Here is a 17,821-nt window from a genome sequence, read left to right on the forward strand (position 1 = left end):
GGCCTCGGCCAGATTGCCTCGGAGACCGGCTTCGCCAACCTCGCCACGAAGGGCCTCGGCACGCGTATCATCATGATTGGTACGCTTACGGGTCTCCAGTGGTGGATCTACGACTCGTTCAAGTCGGCGCTTGGCATGGGCACTGCTGGTGGTGTTGCGAAGAATATTGGAGAATAAATATTCATTCAATCTCGAGCTTGCTAGATTGTCTCATACGCACGATATACATGTAATACGAGGAAACGAGCGGTCAGAGCACATCATTGAATGTAGTTTAATGGACCACACTATAGTCTCTCGAGTTCTACGCCACATTATCGAATCACCTCGCCGTTCAAGAAGCTTTTGGTCGCCTCGTAGACACCAAACGAGATGCCCGTGTTGGGCACGGTGCTCATCATGCGGATTATCGATCCTTTCCAGAGCAGTCGAAGGCCTTCTTCCGCGATCGACCGTTGGAGGCAGTGTACAATACCACGGTACACTTGGTTGTTGCCTACATGCTCAGAGAGATCACGTGATTTGACAGCCGAACGCGCGCACCTTGCACCATGAGGCGCAGCGTCACGACGTCCAAGGGGTTAGTCAGCACCGCGGCGCCAGCCCCAGACACGGCACCAATGGCAATCGTCTCGGCCGTGGTTGGCAACCGATCCAACTTGGTCCTACACATCACACCGTGACTCCATATGCTCGATTCGATCGTGCTACGTGAATTGCTTCTTGAGTGCCTCGTAAAACACAAAGCAAAAGCCGGCAAAGGACGCTTCAATGGCCAGACAGGCCGTGTAGCCCGAGTAGAGCCCGCGCACACCTACACCAACTCGGTTTCGGATACTGTGCGAGATGGCGCTGTACCTTCCGTACGCACAATGGACGAGACGGCATGGAAGGTGCCGCGGTAGTTGGTCGAGTGCTTGGACATATCGCCGGTCGCAAGCTGCGGATTGGCGCCCATCTGCATCCGGGACTTGATGACTTCGCTCGGTATGTTGGTCGCCGAGCTGCAGAATTCGCTAAAGCACCCGGCAGCAAAATGCGCGACGGGCGCTTGCTCTGGCGGCACGACCGACACGAGCTAATGATATCTAAGTATTTTGATTCATGCATAAACGGGGGACGTACACACGATTTGCCGACTTCGTACGCAGCATAATAGATGCCTGTGTTGATCGGTGCCATCATGAGCGTCGTCCCGAGGCCGCCAAAGAGCCCCCGGACGCCCTCTTCGCGCACAATGGTCTTCCACGTTGGCCAAATGACCGTGTACTTGGGTGTATCCGCGACCTGCACTTTGATGCGCAAGTTGATCGTGTCGAACGGCAGCAAAATTGAATCCGTGACGGCGCCAGCGACCGAGCCCGAGACCAAGTTGGCCAAAAATACGGTCAACGCACTGGGCACCGCGCGCGGAAGCGGCACGAGTGTATCGATGCTCTCTTGCTTCTGCATTCAATAATGCCAAACCAGCGGTCAAGAATAAACCACGCAGCATCGCCGCTCGTTATTGCAGTGGCTGGATAATACCTATGTGAATGCATATACTGTTGAAAAGCATATGTGCCGGCCCACAAACCTCTGGTAAATGCGCTTTAAAACCTCGCATTATAAATCATACCTCTTGAAAATGATACACGAGAGTGAGACGGCGTGGGCCAGTTACGAGTGCGCTGAGTGGCAGTTTCGGAAGGCAAATGACAACCATCGCTCGACCGTTCGTCGTTCAACGCCATTCAGTGCACGTGCTTGGGCTGCTCCATATTTACTGCCAGTGATCCACAAATGTATAGGAAAGGAAAATGCATACCTTGGACACCAGCGGCCAAACCAGTGCCAGGATCAAGCACAAGCACAGCTATTTCAGCCATAGTTGAACCACGTCATTTAGCCTTATTTCATGGTGAATGCTCGATCGTGTTGGAGAAGTTGGAGATGTTGGAGATTCATGAGCAGCCTCATCCCGAAAACCAAGCCCCAAGTCCATTCACGTCGTATTCTTGCGAAATCACTAACTTTTAGAGGCTACTGAAGTATTTCGGGGTGATCGCTTGCCACAGCCAGTAGCTACACCGGCGCTTCTTCCGAGATGGGTGCTTCCAGGCTACCTTCCAAGCAAGTTGGCAGGGGCCATCGCAAGGTCATGTCCGGATCCGGGTCGTTGCCTTCTTTTTATTTTTGGCGCGTGCCACATTTACCACATGACACGATGGACCAATCACTGGCGCGCGCTCACTACCGTGTCATTTGGTTGGTGCCCGCAAAAATCATCATCCCGCGGCATGGCGAACCTCAAGGGCGGCAAGGCGGGGCAGAAGAAGAAGCCGGGCGACTTTAAGCGGCCCAAGCGCAAGGTCGGGCGCAAGGTCACGCCGTCCAACGTCACGAATGCGAGCATCACGTCCCGGCGCATCAACATCACGGAGCAGAGCGTGCTCCAGGACAAGACGGGCGCGGCCGTGACCCATCGCAACCAGACGCTCCAGGACATCCTCTCCAAGATGTCGCATTACAACGCGCACGTCCGCCGCGACGCGCTCTTTGCGCTCAAGGAGCTCGTGGGCTTGCACGGCATGACGCTCGTCACCAACGTCGGCATCGTCGTCGAGCGCGTGCTGCAGGCCATGATGGACGACGAAGCCGTGGTCCGCGAGGCGTGCGTCGGCGCCTGGAAAAGCTGTCTCGGCAGCTTGACGTTGACCAAGTCCGAGTCGGTGCTCGAGCCGTTCACGTCTTTGATTGCAGTGTATTTCTGCAGTGGCCTCACGCATATCAAGGCCGGCGTCCGCGAAGACGCGCTCGAGCACATCGATGCGCTCCTTGATCTCCCAGTGTGTGCGAACCTCCTCGCGCGCTGCCTCTCGGCCGACCAGTGCGGCCAGCTGCTCGAGAACCTCAAGGACCTCGTGTCGCCCAAGCAAACGACCGTGCAGGTCAAGAACTCGTACTCGCTCTTGGCCGAGCGCAACAAGGCTAAGCAGGCGCAGCTCCAGACACAGGTGCTCAAAGGTCGCTTCTTTGCGGTCGCGGCCGCCCACAAGTTTCTTCGTGCACTCGCGGCCCAGACGCCGTCGACCACCTTGCCGGCAGCGACAAGCGCATCGGTCCCGTCGCATGCCGCCAGTGGCACAATCCTCCTCTTTCCAGCGCCGCAGTTTGTGGGGTGGAGCCCGACGCCGGCATCGGCGGTGCAGAATGCCAACACGACCGCCTCGGCGGCGTCGTGGGCGAATAAGGCCGTGACGCTCCTCCGCGCCCTCCTCGCGCTTTGGATGGAAGCCCACGACGAGCGCGCCAACTTGAGCCAAGAGGCGCTCATGCACATGGTGCTGATCGCGGACTGCGCGACGATGCTCGTGCGCGAAGCCTCGGCGTACATAGACGGTCCGACGATGAAGGCATTCCAGTCGGCGTTTTTTGAAGATTTTCCCAAAGCGTCGCCGGATCCGCTCCGCATCGACATTGCAACGCTCCACCATTGGAACGCGCTCAACTTGGCGATGGCGCAATTTGGCGTCGAGTGCCTCCGCACCGGCGCGGCGCTGCCGGGCGTCAACCTCGACGAGATGATTGCGATGTTTCTGGCCGCCGAGTTGAAGGAGCTGCAAGCGGACAAGGAGTCGTCGACGATCGCGCACTCGGCCAGCTCGATGAAGACGCGGCTCGACATTCTCTTGTTGCTGCTCGAGCGCCAGCCGCACCCGTCGCTCCTCGATTCGTTTACATCACTTTACAAGGCGGCGGCGCCGCAGTCGGCCATGTTCCGCACCTGCACGGCGTTCGTGCTGCAGTACTTGACGCCGACGCTCAACGCCGCCCCGAGCACGCCGGTACGCCTTTGATTTTCTTTGCGTCAAACCTCATGCGGAAGCCTAGCTGGAATGGGACCTGATCTTGACGTGGATGGAGCAACTGGGCCACTTTTTGCAGCTGCCGCACGCCGAAGCGCACCACGATGCGACGCTGGCCAAGGTGTTTCGCGTCTGCATTGCAATCCTCAAGCGTCTTCCAGAGTCGTCCCATGCGTCGCCGGCCCTCGCGTCGTGGCTCTCGCGCGTCATGGCGTTCTTTACCGAGACGACCGAGACCAACTGGGTCGGTAGCATGTCGCCATTGACGCAAATCGAAGCGGCGTCGTGCCTCTACCACCTCCCGTCGTTCCCGCCCGCGTTTCTGAAGACGCTCGCGCTGTGCTGCAAGTCGCCGGGCGTCAGCATCGACGCCAAGTCGTTCCTCGTGGACATTGTTGCCAAGCACGAAGCGCGGTTTGAACGCGGTGCGCTCTTGAGTTTCTACCTCAGTACGCTCTTTGCTCCGACGAACCAAGCCATTGCTGCCCAAGTGTGCCGCGTCCTCACGTGGATGTCGCTCGGTGCGTCGCTCTCGTCGATCCTCGCGCCAATTCTCTCCAAGCAGTCACTCGACGACCATGCGCTGCCCCTCGTCCTCGCCTACGTGGCGTGCCTCCGCTCCAGTACGATTGTGTTCCGCAAGGCGGGCCAAGAGCTCGAGAAGCGACCTGTGCCCGACGTGCTCCGAGCCCAGGTCACGAGTGTCTTTGCGCACGTGCTGACGGCGCCGGCGCCAACGTCGCTTCTGCTTCCGCAGGTCGTCGACGGTCTCCTCTACTGCAACGGTGCCTTCGTCGACCTTGCAAGTCACTTTTTCAGCGCCCAGTCGTTGACCGACGCGCTGGGCCTGTTCCGGGAAGCGCGCTTGCGTCCGCTCGTGCTGCTGTACAAGATCGAGCTGCAAGCGTTGGTGGCGGATGTCGACGAAGCGACTGCCGACGCTAATGTCGTGCGCCAGATTCGAAACGAGCTCCAGCTCATCACCAAGGACGTTGCGTAAACGGTACATTTGTCCAACCAACGTCACTCGACCGCACCCTGCCATTGAATAGTATCTTTATTTCTTCGCCATATTCTCTGTTGAAGTAGAAAAGACACCTTGTCTGTCGACACCAGACTCGACACCATAGTATCGCGAGTGTCGGCGCCACTAATATAAAGCTCTCTCTCTATAGTACGTAGTTCTCTATCGACGATCCCGAAGTTGTACCACAGCAACGCTCTCGCGATTCCATTCGCACTTGCTTCTTCTTTTCGATCCAGGAACGCAAAGGAGCGGCTTCGAGGACGTGTGTGGCTCTCGCTTGTGGCTCCTCGAGAAGGTCCAGCGTGTCACGCACCCATATCTTGCTTTCCCGAGGACGAAGTAAGTGGTGCCAAAGTGCAAAATCATGTTTCACGGGTATTCTTTCCTACAGGTCTTATTCGCCATATACTTGGACTAAAGAAGAATGATAACATCCATTCCTACGGTATATCATGTATGAGAAGGTTTACGGCCTGTCTGAAATCGACCAATCGTTGGCGCGTTCGTTGCGACGATCTCTCTCGAAGCGACCAGTCTCGCTCATGCACCAACAGCACGACCCGTTGGCCGCGCCCAGCGCGACGTGGCAGCTGCCCGTTGCGTCGGCCCTTCTCAAGAACCTCGTCTCGGGCTCGGTCGCGGGCGCGGTCACGGACTCGCTGTTGCTGCCGTTTGACACGGTGAATTTGCGCTTCAAAGTCCAATGCACCTCGCCGCCCAAGTACACGGGTATTGCACACGCTTGGAAAACGATTTTGAAGGAAGAGGGTCTCCGTGGTTTTTTCGGTGGTCTCGCCACGACCTTGCTCATGGCGCCCATCAACACGGGCATCTACTATGCTGCGTACGAAGTGGGCAAAGCCACGGTACGCATAAATCGACGATGCGCGTTGCTCATGGCCTCACGCGACGCACCCATAGCTCACTTCTGTCGTGCCAGACGAGCACGAGTCGATTGCATATTTTGCTGCTGGCGCGTTCAGCGAGCTCTGCAGCTCCGTGACCAACGTGCCGACCGAGGTCATGAAGGCAAGGATGCAGCTGGGCCAAAACCCCAAGAACGCGACGGGCGGCTGGTCCAAGCACACGTCCAACTACCGCGGCACGTTCCACGCGGTGCAGTCGATCGTCCGGCACGAAGGTGCGAACGACGCTGGTCGCCGCGGTGCTGACTCTCTCGTAGGCGTCGCGGGTCTCTACTCGGGCTACGCGTCCTGTCTAACCGTCGACGCGTCGTACGCCGGCTTTTGCTTTGTCTTTTACGAAGGCCTAAAAAAGCACTATCGGTACTGTCTCATCCGACAATGTGGTTGTCAAGAGACGTGTTGCCTGTAGGACCAGCATGGACCGTCCGCCAGGAGCAGCCGAGACGGTGGCGATCGGCGCTGTCGCTGGCGCCGGTGCCGCGATGCTAACCAACCCGCTCGACGTCGTCACTCTGCGCCTCATGACGCAAGGTAGTGGATCGTCCCGTCACCGCGTCGATGGTCCTTAGAAATACGCTGTAGGCACGCACAAGATTTACCGCGGTATTTTCCATTGCCTCCAGCGCTCGATCGCTGAAGAAGGTATCCGCATCCTCTGGAAAGGGTCGGCGACACGCATGATGAGCACGGTGCCGAGCACCGGCATCTCATTCGGCGTCTACGAGTCGATGAAAGGCCTCCTCGGCGACGACGTCGACTTTTCGTTTGGCGACGATTAGGCATGCAGCACAAATGTAAATAATCAATATTAGTTCACTTTGTGTGCATCATTCTCGACGAGAGACGTGACGCCGATCGTCCAGTAATCACGCATCAGATAGTCCCGTGTCTGCGTACCGTCGAGAAGAGTGCGTGCGACCACGAGCAACCAAGCACCACCATCCTTGGCAATGGCGATGATCCTGGTCTTCGCGCGCCGTGCAAGCGATTGGTTTACGTCTGGCTCTCCGCGATGCGTCCGAGAGCAGCTGGTGCCAGCCATTGCGAGGGTCGTCGCTGCTGCCCAAGTACTCTTCTCGTTGGACTCGAGCAACGCAGTCACATGACGGTAGTTGGGACTCGTATTAAATAAGGGTACATCAGTAGTAGAATAAGATAGGGCGTCCGCCGTAGTACGGCGTCGAGGGTGGTGGGTGGTGGTGAAACACACAGCGTAGGGGGGGCCGTGCATCTTCATTTACGTCAAAGCGCTCATAGCACGCGCTGCTGCTCGAGTGAGCTGCTTCGCTCGGTCGCAAAGCACAGCTTGCGCATCGACGTATTCGAGAGCGACGGCAGCGACGTCTGCGGGAGCGTCAAGTCGACGGCGCACTGGCGCATGAGCGTCGGGCCCATGTGCATGGGCGGCGGCGGGCCCAGCTCAAAGTCGCAGTCGTCGTCGTCGTCGTCGAGGACTTGCTCGGCGTGGATGGCGCTCCAGACACAGGCACGCTCGGCCAGGATGGTACTGCTGAAGTAGGTGCAGACGGCGGCCATGATGCTTGCAATTGGGCTGCGAAATGGGATAATGGTCGCAGCGTCAACAAACCACCGCTGTGAAATAGACTACCGGTACCAACACTCTCTCACCATAGAAACTTCAAGTGGCTCGGTGATGTTCCTCTCACATGTAATACCCCACGGCCGCGAAAATTCAAAAACCTTTCATACTCGATGTATTCGGGCCAGTGTAATTCAGCCGACATTCCCAGCACAGTAAAGAGTGATGGTTTTAGCTTGGGTTTTCTGAGTGGATGTCCACGAGCCCATTCGCGAAACAGAGTCTGTGGACACGGCTCTGTGCACAGATATTGGTTTCGCGCACCATGCCCTGCATACGTTTGTACTGAGCTATTTGCTGCATGTGCGACGTATCCATTTGGTCGGCCAAATAGGCGCTCGAGAATTGATCCGCCGCGACACGGACGAGCAGGTGACGCCCTTCTCGCAGAACTTGGTGGCGAAAAAAGCAAACTCGAGACACGGCCGTCAGCGGCATCTCGTCTTCGAGAAGAGGCTCGACTTATATGATGACGGGGATACAACAACGCGTCATGATTAGCGAATGAACCCTCCACCACTGAAGACACAGGAGACCGGTCGTGCGGGTGCTCAACACCGCAAGCACATATCATGCAAACGGCCAAGCGGCACAAACATCGAAACCCAACATAACGATACCCTAATCTTTGGGCTGTAGACTGTGCTACAAGGAGCGAGAGGGAGAGAGTGCGCAATCGCTTGCGGTTGTGTGTTATTGACAACGTCGTTGGGACGATCGAAGATCGTGGGGCCCGGCATTCATTGGCCGACATGATGATCGGCGCTGGCACCTCTCCGCGCCTCTGCAGAACATCACTCAACGACACCCTTGCATTTCATTGGTCAAAATTGCTTGTTTATTCTTTTGTCGCGCTTTTGTACAAATCATCTTGTGAATTGTATGCCGACTCAAAAAATGCGACGCTGCACCAAATCGCGCCTTCGTGGGACGTCACCACCCGTGAAATAGTGTATTTAATTGCTCTATTTTATAGTGTACATTTGATACCAGAGCACTCAGCATCATCACCAGGGACTCGCATGCTCGTGCTTCAACAAGAGCTACAACAAAAGAAAGTGCTAGGTTTCGTACAGGTCAGGGTCTTATTGGTGATCTCTCGTCTGACAGTCGAATAGCCGATTGCTAAGTGTACGTGGCGAACAGTATTTCCGTCGGACTGGCGCATAGACCCGACACCACAAGCTTTACTCATATCTTAGCTTGGCCATCCGCAGTTTCCGGATACGCTCCATGGTGGTGACACAGCGCCTGGCCCGACGTCTCACGGCGGCGCGGGCGACGCTCCAGCGCGGCCATAGCCATCGGGCGATGGCACTGCCAGCACTACGCTCTTATAGCGAGCATGTTCATTCAAATGCTTCCTTCGCAGTGGCAGCAGCAGCGACGTTGGCCATGGGCTCTTGGATGAGTACAGAACTCAAGGCGTGTGTTGCGCTCAGGCCATCATCGCGTAGGCTCGCGGGACGAGTGGGCGAGCATGAAAGCGGCACCGCCCTTGACACGCAACTTCATCGCAGACGCTGTCGAGAAGGCCGCTCCTGCCGTTGTCAACATCACGATTGACTATGGGCATTTGCAGGGCGGGAGCTCTGGCTCGGGCTTCATTCTCGAGCGCAGCGGCCTCATTGTCACCAACGCCCATGTCGTGGCGCATGCGGGTCCGCACGCGAGCATCAAGGTACGACAGTCCGACATGCATAGACGGCGATAGAGCCGAGGCTGCATAGGTGACGCTCGCCAACGGCGCTAGCTACTCGGCCCGTGTACATAGCATGGACGCACTCACCGACTTGGCCTTGGTGCAACTCGACAATGGTGCGTGCGCCTGATCGTGCCGTCCGAGACGATGTAATGAATGTAGGATCCTCGCTGTCGCTACCCACCATGCAGATTGGCTCGTCGGGCGCGCTGCGTGCCGGCGAGTGGGTCGTCGCCCTTGGAAGCCCGTTGACGTTGCAAAACAGCGTGAGCGCTGGTATCGTGAGCGCGGTCGCTCGCCATGGCTCCGAGATTGGGTATACCCTTGTGCCTTGCGAAATTGAAAGGCTTACCCAGCGTAGGCTCTCGAATCGGCGCAACCACACCGAGTACATTCAAACGGATGCCGCCATCAACTCGGGCAACTCGGGCGGACCGCTCGTCAACCTCGACGGCCAAGTCATTGGCATCAACGCAATGAAAGTTGCGGGCGGTACGCAACTCAGTTTGTATCGTTGAACCGCATGTGACCGTGTGGCAGGCGTCAGCAACATCTCGTTTGCGATTCCCATCGACACGGCCATGGACGTCATCGAGCAGCTGCGCAAGCGAAAGACCGTGACGCGCCCGTACGTGGGCATGCAAATGGTCCAGTTCAGCCCCGGCGTGCTCCCTGAAATCTCCAAGTCGGTGCTTGGTCGCCGTCCACAGTGTGGCTCATGCCTCGTGTAGGATCTACCCGGATCTCAAAAGCGGTGTCGTCGTCAAGTCGGTGACGCCAGGATCCCCGGCCGCGATTGGCGGCCTCCTGCCTGGTACGTCGCCACAACCCGATGCATGACTAGATAGTACGATGCGGGTGCTAGGAGACGTCATTGTCGAATTTGCCGGCACTCGCGTCGAGACCATCAAGGATGTAACCACCGCCCTCGGCTACAACGTGGGTCAAAATATGTGCATGAAGGTTCGCCGAGATGGGAGCGCGAACCCGCGCGTCTTTTGCTTTGTGACGCAGGACGCTAGCCACCGAGGCGCGCCAACGTCGTCGCTGTGGTAGTACCCAGCCAAGACACTTGTAGAAGCCTAGCACCAAAAGCATGTTTCCGTTGTCGCCGACAAAAAGTATCCCATTTGCGGTGGGTGGCGTCCATTGCATTCGATCCTTGGACTGCGTCAAGTGCTCGAGAATCGACGTCCACTGCACAACAATGCGCCCCGCGACGTGAGAGATCGTAGCGCGCCATGTGTGTTGCCTGAAGCACCGTCGCGTATGGAGACGCTTTCATTAGCAGTGTACGAGGTATCGCAGCGAGCCAACAGTAACAGCTAGCTCCAGTAATCCAGACGCTTGAGAAGCGGGGAGCTGAGCAATGACCAAGTCGGACGATCCAGGATATTTTACTAATCAACGGAAACCAAGTATTTGTGGCCACGATGAGAGAAATGGGATTCCGAACATCACACAATCGCTCACACGCACACACTTGCCAAGGGTAGAGACAAGGTCGGCGTGAAATCGAGGATGGCCAAACTGGCTTTGGCGCGTCGCAGGTAGGAATCCTCGCATGAACGCCTCGGATAGACTCCCGAAAGGGCGCCGCGCAGTCGAATCACGACGCTGCGTTAAAGGGCTTGCCACGTGCAATGTTGCGAGTCATGTTTTCGACACGCTTCCAATGTCATAGTAAACGCGCTACTTGCTCGTTGGTCACTCGTGAAAAGACACCTACACTGGCCCTCTCCGACGTGCACACGAGTTTGCGTTTTGGAGTGACGTCACATGGCGTTACAATCGTCACATGGCGTTACAATCGTGGGATGTGGTGCAACGCGCTGAACCAGCGTTGTAAACACATGTTAAACGTAGGGCTGCGGTGGCTCGGCCCCATTTGTTTTCCAAAGACACAAGATACACTAGTAGGATACTTGTCGGATTTGGTGTAGAGTGGCTGCATGCAATGTCCGTCGTACGATGATCGACGTGTGGTTTCGGCGATTTCGTAGGGTCATCACGGAACGAAGGCGCAAGGCCGCGCTGATCGAGCTGCTATGTGAGTAGCTACCGCTTGAGACCAGCATTGCGCTGGCGATACCGGTACGGCCGACACCCTTGGTTTGCAGTAACGAGCTTTTCGAACGTTGCATCTTGCGCACCACCGACGATACCCTCGCGATGCGCTCGCCATGCGTGCACGGCAAAAGAACCATCGTCGCCAGCCTCGTAGAGCTGCTAGACATATTATTCCATTCTACGACTAGAGTTACTACAACTAAAGTTATTACTTCATTGGTTTCGAATGCGTTGCTCCGAGTATCTCAAATAGAATCGACGCGCAATCGAGTCCTGAGCTAGCGACCAAGTATACTGTATTAGTACACTGGTAGCTTTCGACATGGATGCAGCCCAATGCAAACGAACTAAATCAGACCCACCGGACCCATAAGCTGATCCATGCGACGGACGCATGCGCTCGGTGCCGATATGGCAACCATCAATCCTACAAAGCACCAGAGCTGATCGTCGTTTCGTCAACACTCGAAAGCAAACTGCCTCATACTTTACTCAATACACCTGCGAAATGTCGATAATGCACGACGACGTGCTTTTGTCGATCGCGGGCTCACGCAGCTCAACTGCGTTGGGAATCCTGTGATCGGCTGCTACCTTGGGTGGTCAAGCAGTGGTACGACGCAATGAGATGGCGTCCGTTGGGTGCTAAAAAGACGTTGACCAAGAGCGTTCGGAGTGACCTTACCCAAAGGCCCCACTATACCGGTATGTGCAACTGCTGGCGAATCAACTATGGACAGGACCATGGCGGCAATGCTCATTGGAGTCATCTTCACTTGCATTTGGCTCATTACAAGTCATCGCGGTTGCTTTAATGGAAGAGCTTACCACTCGTTACGTCAGTGCCTGAAAAACAGGTTTGGCGCCCTGGGTACACGGTACTGCTTTCTCTTTCTTCGAGGTACCCACGGTATGGACCTTGATTCTTGGCGCGACGGTCTCTCATTGGCTTAGATTCCTCCCACGCCCCGTTGCTCACCGCTTCAGCTGTCGTCGGATGTGTCCCAAGGCGGCGGCGCCCTTTCTATCGACCGCTGTATGCACTGGAGCCTCTTCACGATCCACGGTGTCGCTCCCACACATCTGTTTCATGATCATGCCTGTGGACCAGATGGTTGTTCACAGTAGGACAATGATTTTCCGACTTTGCACTTCATGTTTGTATGGCACCGCCGTGCATGATTACTCCAATACTCGTCCCAGAGGTCACGAGTACACTGGATCTGGCATCGGTTCGAGCGCTCGTGATCGTGTCGTTTCGGTTGTGGTCACATCTCAATTGCGCACGCCCAGCACAGACCGCACCGTCAACATGCACGCTCTGGACTACTACTCGGAGGTGCCGTACCAACCGTACGGCTACATCAACTACTGCCCGCCGCGCATCAATTACGAGCTCAAGTGCAAATATGCCTTCAAGAGCTGCCCCAACACACGCTCGGCCAAGAAGAACGGCGAGATGCACAAGCTCTGCGAGTACCACCGCCGGAAGGCCAACAACGTGCAAAAGTTCTATGCGCGCCGGAAACGCCACGCCAAGAGCTTAGAGCAAGGCAAGAGCCAGCCGCAGACGCCCGCCTCGGACTCGGACTCGGGCGACGACGTCAAGTCGCCGTGGGCCAACATGACGTTGGAGCCGCTGCCGTTTCTGGCCACGAACTGGTCCAAGGCAGACCCACTGGCGTACGACGACTGCCTCATGCTGATAAAGATTCTGACCTAGAGGCCATAGCAGTGGCCCAAGTGATTATCTAAGAATTCATGTACAATATTAATATAGAGCTAGGTTTATGAACCATTCATTCCATCGTGCAAACGATAGTATGTCGGCAAAGCCTTCCTTATTTATGGCAAAATACTAACTAGGATGGGATTCTCAAGGTCGAGACGGATGGAGGGACCTTGCTGAGCCCGTCGCCATGGGTCTTTCTCTAAGTCGTACCCCGATTCGACTACTGCCACAAAGAGACCTGGCGCCGTCGCCTACATGGTCCAACAAACCAGTGAGAAGAAATTGCTAGTCTCTACGTGCGCAAAGTCCTTATAGCACGAAGATAACGCGAAACGCATTGACGTACGTACTGCATTTGGACATATTAGAAAGCGCGCGCTCCATGAGTTCTTCCAAGTACAGGGACAGCAACAACCGGTACATGTGATGGCTACCCGTACTTGGCACCAAGTTGATGTGCCCTTGTCCCTGCGAGCTAGTGTTTGCGTGTATATGGCCATCGCCGTGGTTAAAGACGAACGAGTATGTGTCGCTCTTCTCAACGACACCATATCTGCTGATCCAAGCGATTGGCTCGAAAAAGCACGAGGTTTACACGAGAACAATCTGCGTGGTTGTACATAGCAATGGTACATACTCTTGGTGTGTTGCTTACTGCGGTTTACAGGAGCGACTGGTTTCGAGCACCCTTGCACGCGATTCTATTTGTTCGCTTCGATTCCTAGACGCGCCTTTCGGCGAGCTCGGACAAAGTGGCGTTCTCGCGACAGAGCTTGAGTCCTGTTGCGCCACCACCAGCTTGCAAATGAATGAATCGTTCCGAAATGGCTGCTGCTCTTTCAAGTCTCGCCTGCGCTCGTCCTGTAGGAACGTCGCAGCCATGCTGGCTTGGCCGAACGATTCTTGTGATCGCATCCGACGTCCCATACCTTGCCACGCGACAAGCCCGCAGTACCGTAGCATGTCTGATATCTAGACTGCCCACGCGTTGCAAAGCACAGCCAACGACTACTTGTATTCTTTGGAGGATGGTGTCGATGAATACCGGTACTTGGCATCCGTGAGAAAACGCGCAGAGAAGGCCACGTGTCCTGTGGGATCCCGCTTGAAGATGAGACGAGGTCTCAGCGGTTGCGAGGGGTAGGCCTCCGTACTTCAATTACACGAAAAACATCTTGACAGATACCAATCAATAGTTTGTGCCAATCAATTCACGCGAAATTGATCGAGTGTGAAACGGTCAGCTCCAGTCCAACTCGGCCGTTGCGTCGCCGAGGGTTTCAGCAGACGCAGACGAGCACACCGCCCTTGTTACCGATACCGTCGGTACGAGGTGGAGAGGTGAGAAAGTGAGAGGGTCGCATGATAAGCCCGACGACTGCATCGCCATGCTGCAACACTGCAAGTTCCACGTTGATTTCAACCCTGATCAAGCATCGCGCATGTCTACAAAAGCTGTTGGCGGGAATCAGCTCTGCGCTCTTCGTATAAAAGGGCGGTCGCGTTGGGTGCGGCGTCGATCACGTACAATGTATACTGGTATTGCTATTATTCCAGCCCTCCAACACCAGAGACGCTGGCGAGGCGTGTGTGCATAACCAGGTTGGACTTCGTCTCTTTTTGCGACGATTGGTTGACCTCGAGAGGTCACATGCGAATGCAACGGGTCGACTTGTGCCTGCTTGATCTTGCCACGAACGAGCGACTTAGAGCCGGGAATGGCGTCACTGCTCGTTGGATAGGCATCTCGGGTGCCGCCGTATTACGCGATGCGTTCGTGTCATCACCACAGCACTACATAGCGCACCCGGATGCCCGCGACACCCTCCGCAGCGCCAAAGATACGCTTGAAGACATCATATCCAAGCGCGTTGCTTCGATGGCTGCGAACGGTTGATGGGGTGCGTGCTACAGTACACGCTGGGTAGTTGCAGCCATGGTGGTACCCTAGCGTGGCTCGCCTTTGGCTGTTGCAGGATGGGTGGCCGCTGCCACCGTGGTCGCGTTGATCTGGTCGCGACACGCCGCAGTCGATCGCGGACGGTGCCTGTCGGTGCAGCTCGTCGTTGATGTACTTGATTGCTCTCTGCACCGCTTGCAGTGCCGAGCGCGTGGCGTCTGAGAGGTTCTAAAATGAGTCACTTTCCAGCCCGCGTACAGTGTATGTCGACGACGACGTCTGGGTTCTCGGAACACCGCTTCCTGTGTTGGTCGCCAACTTCAGGAAAAGCTGCCACGCCAACACAAAGCACGAAGTGTCCATTTATGCCACCGATCCTTGCGTCCGCGGCAGCAACTCGAGTCTACGCGACGGTCTTGATCACATTGCTGCACGGTCCACACTGTCTCGGCTATGTCGAGGCAACGGCACCTCGGCTCGCAAAGTCTACGTACACAACGTTGGGACACGTTGCGACGCAGACATTCGACAGCTTGGCCTCGCCACCACGCGATCTGTAACACACGAGCTTGGCCTACACAGCTGGTAGGCGTCGACGGCGGCCGTATGGTCCAAAGTAGCCCCTTCGTCGTCAACACCCGCTGCAGTAACTCGCCGATAGGACGCGCATGGCGAGAGGTTCAGAGCTCAGTGTCGCAGCGTGCTGTGTGGCCGTCAAGACAGCATTACGCGTTCGCCCAAGACATGTCTGGCGTACGATTGATTCAACATCTCATCACGCGACTCGTTAAACGCGCCAAACACAAACCGACGCCGTAAAAGGTCGACCCTGTTACGCTCGTGGACGTGAGTAATTGGGCTAAATCTGTAGCACCAAACCAGAAACAAGGTTGGACAAGTTGCATTTCCGATTTCGCCGGTTGCCTCCACAATGCTCATGGAGTCACACGCCGCGATGTACTACCCCAACAGCCCATATTACTACCACAATAGTACGACGATGGCACCGCCGCCGCCGCGCAAGTCGCCGTACGAGCTCAAGTGCAAGTACGCCTTCAAGAACTGCACCAACGTTCGTAGCCAAAAGCGCACGGGCGGGCTCCACACGCTCTGCGAATTCCACCGGCAAAAGGCCAACGAAATTCAAAAGGCATATGCACAAAAGAAGCGACTCAACCCCAAGCCGCCGTCGCCGTCGCAGCCGACAAGCGTCGAGCCCATCCCGTTCAGCGACGGGCGCACCGACGAGGCGGCTATCGCGTTTGAAGACTGCTTGGACCTGATACGCCTCCTCCGATAGCCGATTCGAGTGGCGCGGCAGCTACTTATATACTACTGTACTACATCCTTTTTCCATGTCATGCACTACTAGTAGTTAATTAGTTTAGCGCGAAATGCGATATCGTGCTCGCAACAGTATCGAAACGACGCTTCGATGGACCGCAAAGCATCAACGACTGGCGCATTCGATAGAACCTGCCCACGACAATGCAGTTGTAGCGCGATTAGCTCAAAACATCTGAGCAGGAAGGCCCAAGGGCACGTGGTTCGTAAGGTGTTAGCGTACGTTATTTTTTCTACGGCGTCGCCTTTTGCATGGCAGCCATCAGCTGCAAGCGCAGCGCACGCGGCGCCACGTCCAAGCACGACTGCTTCTCGTTGTTCAACGCGTTGGGCTTGGCGCCATACTCGAGGAGCAGGCGCGCCATTGCCTCGTGGCCCTCTAGAATCGCAATGTGCAGCGGTGTGTTGCCTATGTAAATCGTATATGGCTGAGAGCGTATTCACAAAGAATGTGGTACCGTGGATGTCCTTGGTGTTGAGCTTGGCATTGTGGTCGAGGAATTGGACGACGATATCTACACCCGCCGTCACCACCCGGCCTCCATCGTACGACCCTTAGTATAGTAGTAGTACCTGGAGCTGGCCGGCCACCCAGAGCGCGCATCAACGGCGTCGAGCCAGACCGGTCCTGTAGCCAGCAAGAGCGAGATCACGTCGGATGCACGGCAACATCATGGCGTACCGCCGTGTTGATGTCGTTCGTGACGTCAAGAAGTAACTCTGTCATTTCCGGGCGACCTGGTCGACAGTCCAAGAACAAACCAAGATTGCACACGGTGTACCTTTGTGGTAATGCAGCGGAATCTGGCCATTCTCGTTGGCAAGGTTCGGATTCGCGCCCCTGACCACAGTATTCTGCGTCAACCTCGGACGATGCACGGAATGCTTGCGTACTTGGAGAGGAGGAAGCTCACCATCTCGACATGGCCCGCAGACACGGCGCTCATCAAGGGCGTCCAGCCCGAGTCGTCCTGGTGGTTGATCTTGGACAGACCCACCAAGAGGTCGGCCACGTCCATGTGGCCACCCGCGGCCGCCCAATGGAGCGCCGTCCGCTCGTCTTCGTCGATCGCATTGGGATCATAGCCACGCGCAAGAAGCTTCTGCACCTCCTGGCCGGCCATCGACCTTATATACAGCGGGACGGTTCAGAGGACGACGCACCTCGAGGTTGCCGGCGCGGGCCGCGTGCACAAGCGATGCCATGGTTGGACTGTTTTCCGGATACTGGGTGGTCATCCGGATACGACGCACGGATAGTGTATCCGGATCCACCGCCTTCTGGTTGTGATTCCGGCATGTCACGACGTTGCCATGTGAGCGCCGATGCACGAGCCTTGTGCCCAATGCTCGTCCTATACGGGCGTGTACCAATATCTATCTATCTATATTGGTATTTGTGAGGTCGGACGGGTACCCGTGATGATGCGTTTGGCTTCCTCGATTTGCGGCCAGCGCGTCTCTATTCACCGCAGCGCGTGCAAACAGAAGATCAAGATGAGGGTACACAGCAGTGTAGCGTGACAGAACACCGAGCTCCATTGTCCTTTCTAGATATACGCGCCGAAATGATCGCAAGGCTTGAAGACTTGGGTGCGGCTCGTCCTCTTGCAGATCGACAAAGATTCTGTTGTCGCGCATATAGCCGGCGCCGCGAGGAAGAATGCACCCA

The 17,821-nt window shown here is 56.2% G+C and overlaps 9 protein-coding genes across 9 annotated transcripts in view; 6 read left to right on the forward strand and 3 right to left on the reverse strand.

Annotated features, from left to right (window-relative positions):
* Nucleotides 1-177, forward strand: part of SDRG_08926 (hypothetical protein) — a gene marked incomplete at both ends in the record, with an annotated part of 1,014 nt that extends 837 nt beyond the window's left edge. The window contains one exon of the mRNA XM_008614829.1: nt 25-177. Coding sequence (XP_008613051.1) covers nt 25-177 — 153 coding nt within the window. The remainder of the gene's footprint in view (nt 1-24) is intronic.
* Nucleotides 178-243: 66 nt separating this feature from the next.
* SDRG_08927 (hypothetical protein) lies at nt 244-1,462 on the reverse strand. Its single transcript, XM_008614830.1, has 5 exons — nt 1,126-1,462; nt 859-1,078; nt 712-814; nt 544-665; nt 244-496 (listed from the first exon to the last, which is right to left on the reverse strand). The coding sequence occupies exons 1-5, from the start codon at nt 1,450-1,452 to the stop codon at nt 315-317; spliced, it is 954 nt and encodes a 317-aa protein (XP_008613052.1). The 5' UTR covers nt 1,453-1,462; the 3' UTR covers nt 244-314.
* A 780-nt stretch (nt 1,463-2,242) lies between these two features.
* On the forward strand, nt 2,243-5,016 carry SDRG_08928 (hypothetical protein). The gene is made up of 2 exons (XM_008614831.1): nt 2,243-3,827; nt 3,874-5,016. The coding sequence occupies exons 1-2, from the start codon at nt 2,280-2,282 to the stop codon at nt 4,846-4,848; spliced, it is 2,523 nt and encodes an 840-aa protein (XP_008613053.1). The 5' UTR covers nt 2,243-2,279; the 3' UTR covers nt 4,849-5,016.
* Nucleotides 5,017-5,341: 325 nt separating this feature from the next.
* Nucleotides 5,342-6,631, forward strand: SDRG_08929 (hypothetical protein). Its single transcript, XM_008614832.1, has 5 exons — nt 5,342-5,741; nt 5,797-6,016; nt 6,059-6,161; nt 6,211-6,332; nt 6,384-6,631. Exons 1-5 carry the CDS (start codon nt 5,418-5,420, stop codon nt 6,578-6,580), a joined length of 966 nt encoding a protein of 321 aa, XP_008613054.1. The 5' UTR covers nt 5,342-5,417; the 3' UTR covers nt 6,581-6,631.
* Nucleotides 6,632-6,801: 170 nt separating this feature from the next.
* On the reverse strand, nt 6,802-7,378 carry SDRG_08930 (hypothetical protein). Its single transcript, XM_008614833.1, has one exon. The coding sequence runs from the start codon at nt 7,335-7,337 to the stop codon at nt 7,053-7,055; it is 285 nt and encodes a 94-aa protein (XP_008613055.1). The 5' UTR covers nt 7,338-7,378; the 3' UTR covers nt 6,802-7,052.
* A 1,225-nt stretch (nt 7,379-8,603) lies between these two features.
* Nucleotides 8,604-10,536, forward strand: SDRG_08931 (hypothetical protein). The gene is made up of 8 exons (XM_008614834.1): nt 8,604-8,812; nt 8,859-9,082; nt 9,132-9,219; nt 9,266-9,419; nt 9,465-9,595; nt 9,644-9,788; nt 9,835-9,917; nt 9,969-10,536. The coding sequence occupies exons 1-8, from the start codon at nt 8,635-8,637 to the stop codon at nt 10,157-10,159; spliced, it is 1,194 nt and encodes a 397-aa protein (XP_008613056.1). The 5' UTR covers nt 8,604-8,634; the 3' UTR covers nt 10,160-10,536.
* Nucleotides 10,537-12,460: 1,924 nt separating this feature from the next.
* Nucleotides 12,461-12,896, forward strand: SDRG_08932 (hypothetical protein; the record flags this gene model as incomplete). Its single annotated transcript, XM_008614835.1, has 1 exon — nt 12,461-12,896. Exon 1 carries the CDS (start codon nt 12,486-12,488, stop codon nt 12,894-12,896), a length of 411 nt encoding a protein of 136 aa, XP_008613057.1. The 5' UTR covers nt 12,461-12,485.
* Nucleotides 12,897-15,684: 2,788 nt separating this feature from the next.
* SDRG_08933 (hypothetical protein) lies at nt 15,685-16,220 on the forward strand. The gene has a single exon (XM_008614836.1). The coding sequence runs from the start codon at nt 15,737-15,739 to the stop codon at nt 16,103-16,105; it is 369 nt and encodes a 122-aa protein (XP_008613058.1). The 5' UTR covers nt 15,685-15,736; the 3' UTR covers nt 16,106-16,220.
* Nucleotides 16,221-16,327: 107 nt separating this feature from the next.
* Nucleotides 16,328-17,521, reverse strand: SDRG_08934 (hypothetical protein). Its single transcript, XM_008614837.1, has 7 exons — nt 17,314-17,521; nt 17,044-17,261; nt 16,932-16,990; nt 16,832-16,887; nt 16,723-16,777; nt 16,608-16,664; nt 16,328-16,558 (listed from the first exon to the last, which is right to left on the reverse strand). The coding sequence occupies exons 1-7, from the start codon at nt 17,386-17,388 to the stop codon at nt 16,383-16,385; spliced, it is 696 nt and encodes a 231-aa protein (XP_008613059.1). The 5' UTR covers nt 17,389-17,521; the 3' UTR covers nt 16,328-16,382.
* Nucleotides 17,522-17,821: the final 300 nt, after the last annotated feature.

The sequence above is a fragment of the Saprolegnia diclina genome (genome assembly GCF_000281045.1).
Source record: "Saprolegnia diclina VS20 unplaced genomic scaffold supercont1.28, whole genome shotgun sequence".
In the NCBI taxonomy this organism is placed as follows: domain Eukaryota; phylum Oomycota; class Saprolegniomycetes; order Saprolegniales; family Saprolegniaceae; genus Saprolegnia; species Saprolegnia diclina.

Excerpts from the sequence above, each read along its gene's own strand:
- SDRG_08927 (XM_008614830.1), bottom strand. The coding sequence starts at position 1,452 with ATGCAGAAGCAAGAGAGCATCGATACACTCGTGCCGCTTCCGCGCGCG. Across the intron at positions 815-858 it reads GTCCATTGTGCGTACGGAAG|GTGTGCGCGGGCTCTACTCG; the intron begins GTACAGCGCCAT and ends GAGTTGGTGTAG. Across the intron at positions 666-711 it reads GCACTCAAGAAGCAATTCAC|GACCAAGTTGGATCGGTTGC; the intron begins GTAGCACGATCG and ends TGTGATGTGTAG.
- SDRG_08928 (XM_008614831.1), top strand. The coding sequence starts at position 2,280 with ATGGCGAACCTCAAGGGCGGCAAGGCGGGGCAGAAGAAGAAGCCGGGC. Across the intron at positions 3,828-3,873 it reads ACGCCGCCCCGAGCACGCCG|CTGGAATGGGACCTGATCTT; the intron begins GTACGCCTTTGA and ends GCGGAAGCCTAG.
- SDRG_08929 (XM_008614832.1), top strand. The coding sequence starts at position 5,418 with ATGCACCAACAGCACGACCCGTTGGCCGCGCCCAGCGCGACGTGGCAG. Across the intron at positions 6,162-6,210 it reads GGCCTAAAAAAGCACTATCG|GACCAGCATGGACCGTCCGC; the intron begins GTACTGTCTCAT and ends TGTTGCCTGTAG. Across the intron at positions 6,333-6,383 it reads TCTGCGCCTCATGACGCAAG|GCACGCACAAGATTTACCGC; the intron begins GTAGTGGATCGT and ends AATACGCTGTAG.
- SDRG_08930 (XM_008614833.1), bottom strand. The coding sequence starts at position 7,337 with ATGGCCGCCGTCTGCACCTACTTCAGCAGTACCATCCTGGCCGAGCGT.
- SDRG_08931 (XM_008614834.1), top strand. The coding sequence starts at position 8,635 with ATGGTGGTGACACAGCGCCTGGCCCGACGTCTCACGGCGGCGCGGGCG. Across the intron at positions 9,420-9,464 it reads CGCCATGGCTCCGAGATTGG|GCTCTCGAATCGGCGCAACC; the intron begins GTATACCCTTGT and ends TACCCAGCGTAG. Across the intron at positions 9,596-9,643 it reads CGCAATGAAAGTTGCGGGCG|GCGTCAGCAACATCTCGTTT; the intron begins GTACGCAACTCA and ends ACCGTGTGGCAG.
- SDRG_08933 (XM_008614836.1), top strand. The coding sequence starts at position 15,737 with ATGCTCATGGAGTCACACGCCGCGATGTACTACCCCAACAGCCCATAT.
- SDRG_08934 (XM_008614837.1), bottom strand. The coding sequence starts at position 17,388 with ATGACCACCCAGTATCCGGAAAACAGTCCAACCATGGCATCGCTTGTG. Across the intron at positions 16,665-16,722 it reads GGGTGGCCGGCCAGCTCCAG|ATATCGTCGTCCAATTCCTC; the intron begins GTACTACTACTA and ends CGGCGGGTGTAG. Across the intron at positions 16,559-16,607 it reads CAACACCAAGGACATCCACG|GCAACACACCGCTGCACATT; the intron begins GTACCACATTCT and ends CGATTTACATAG.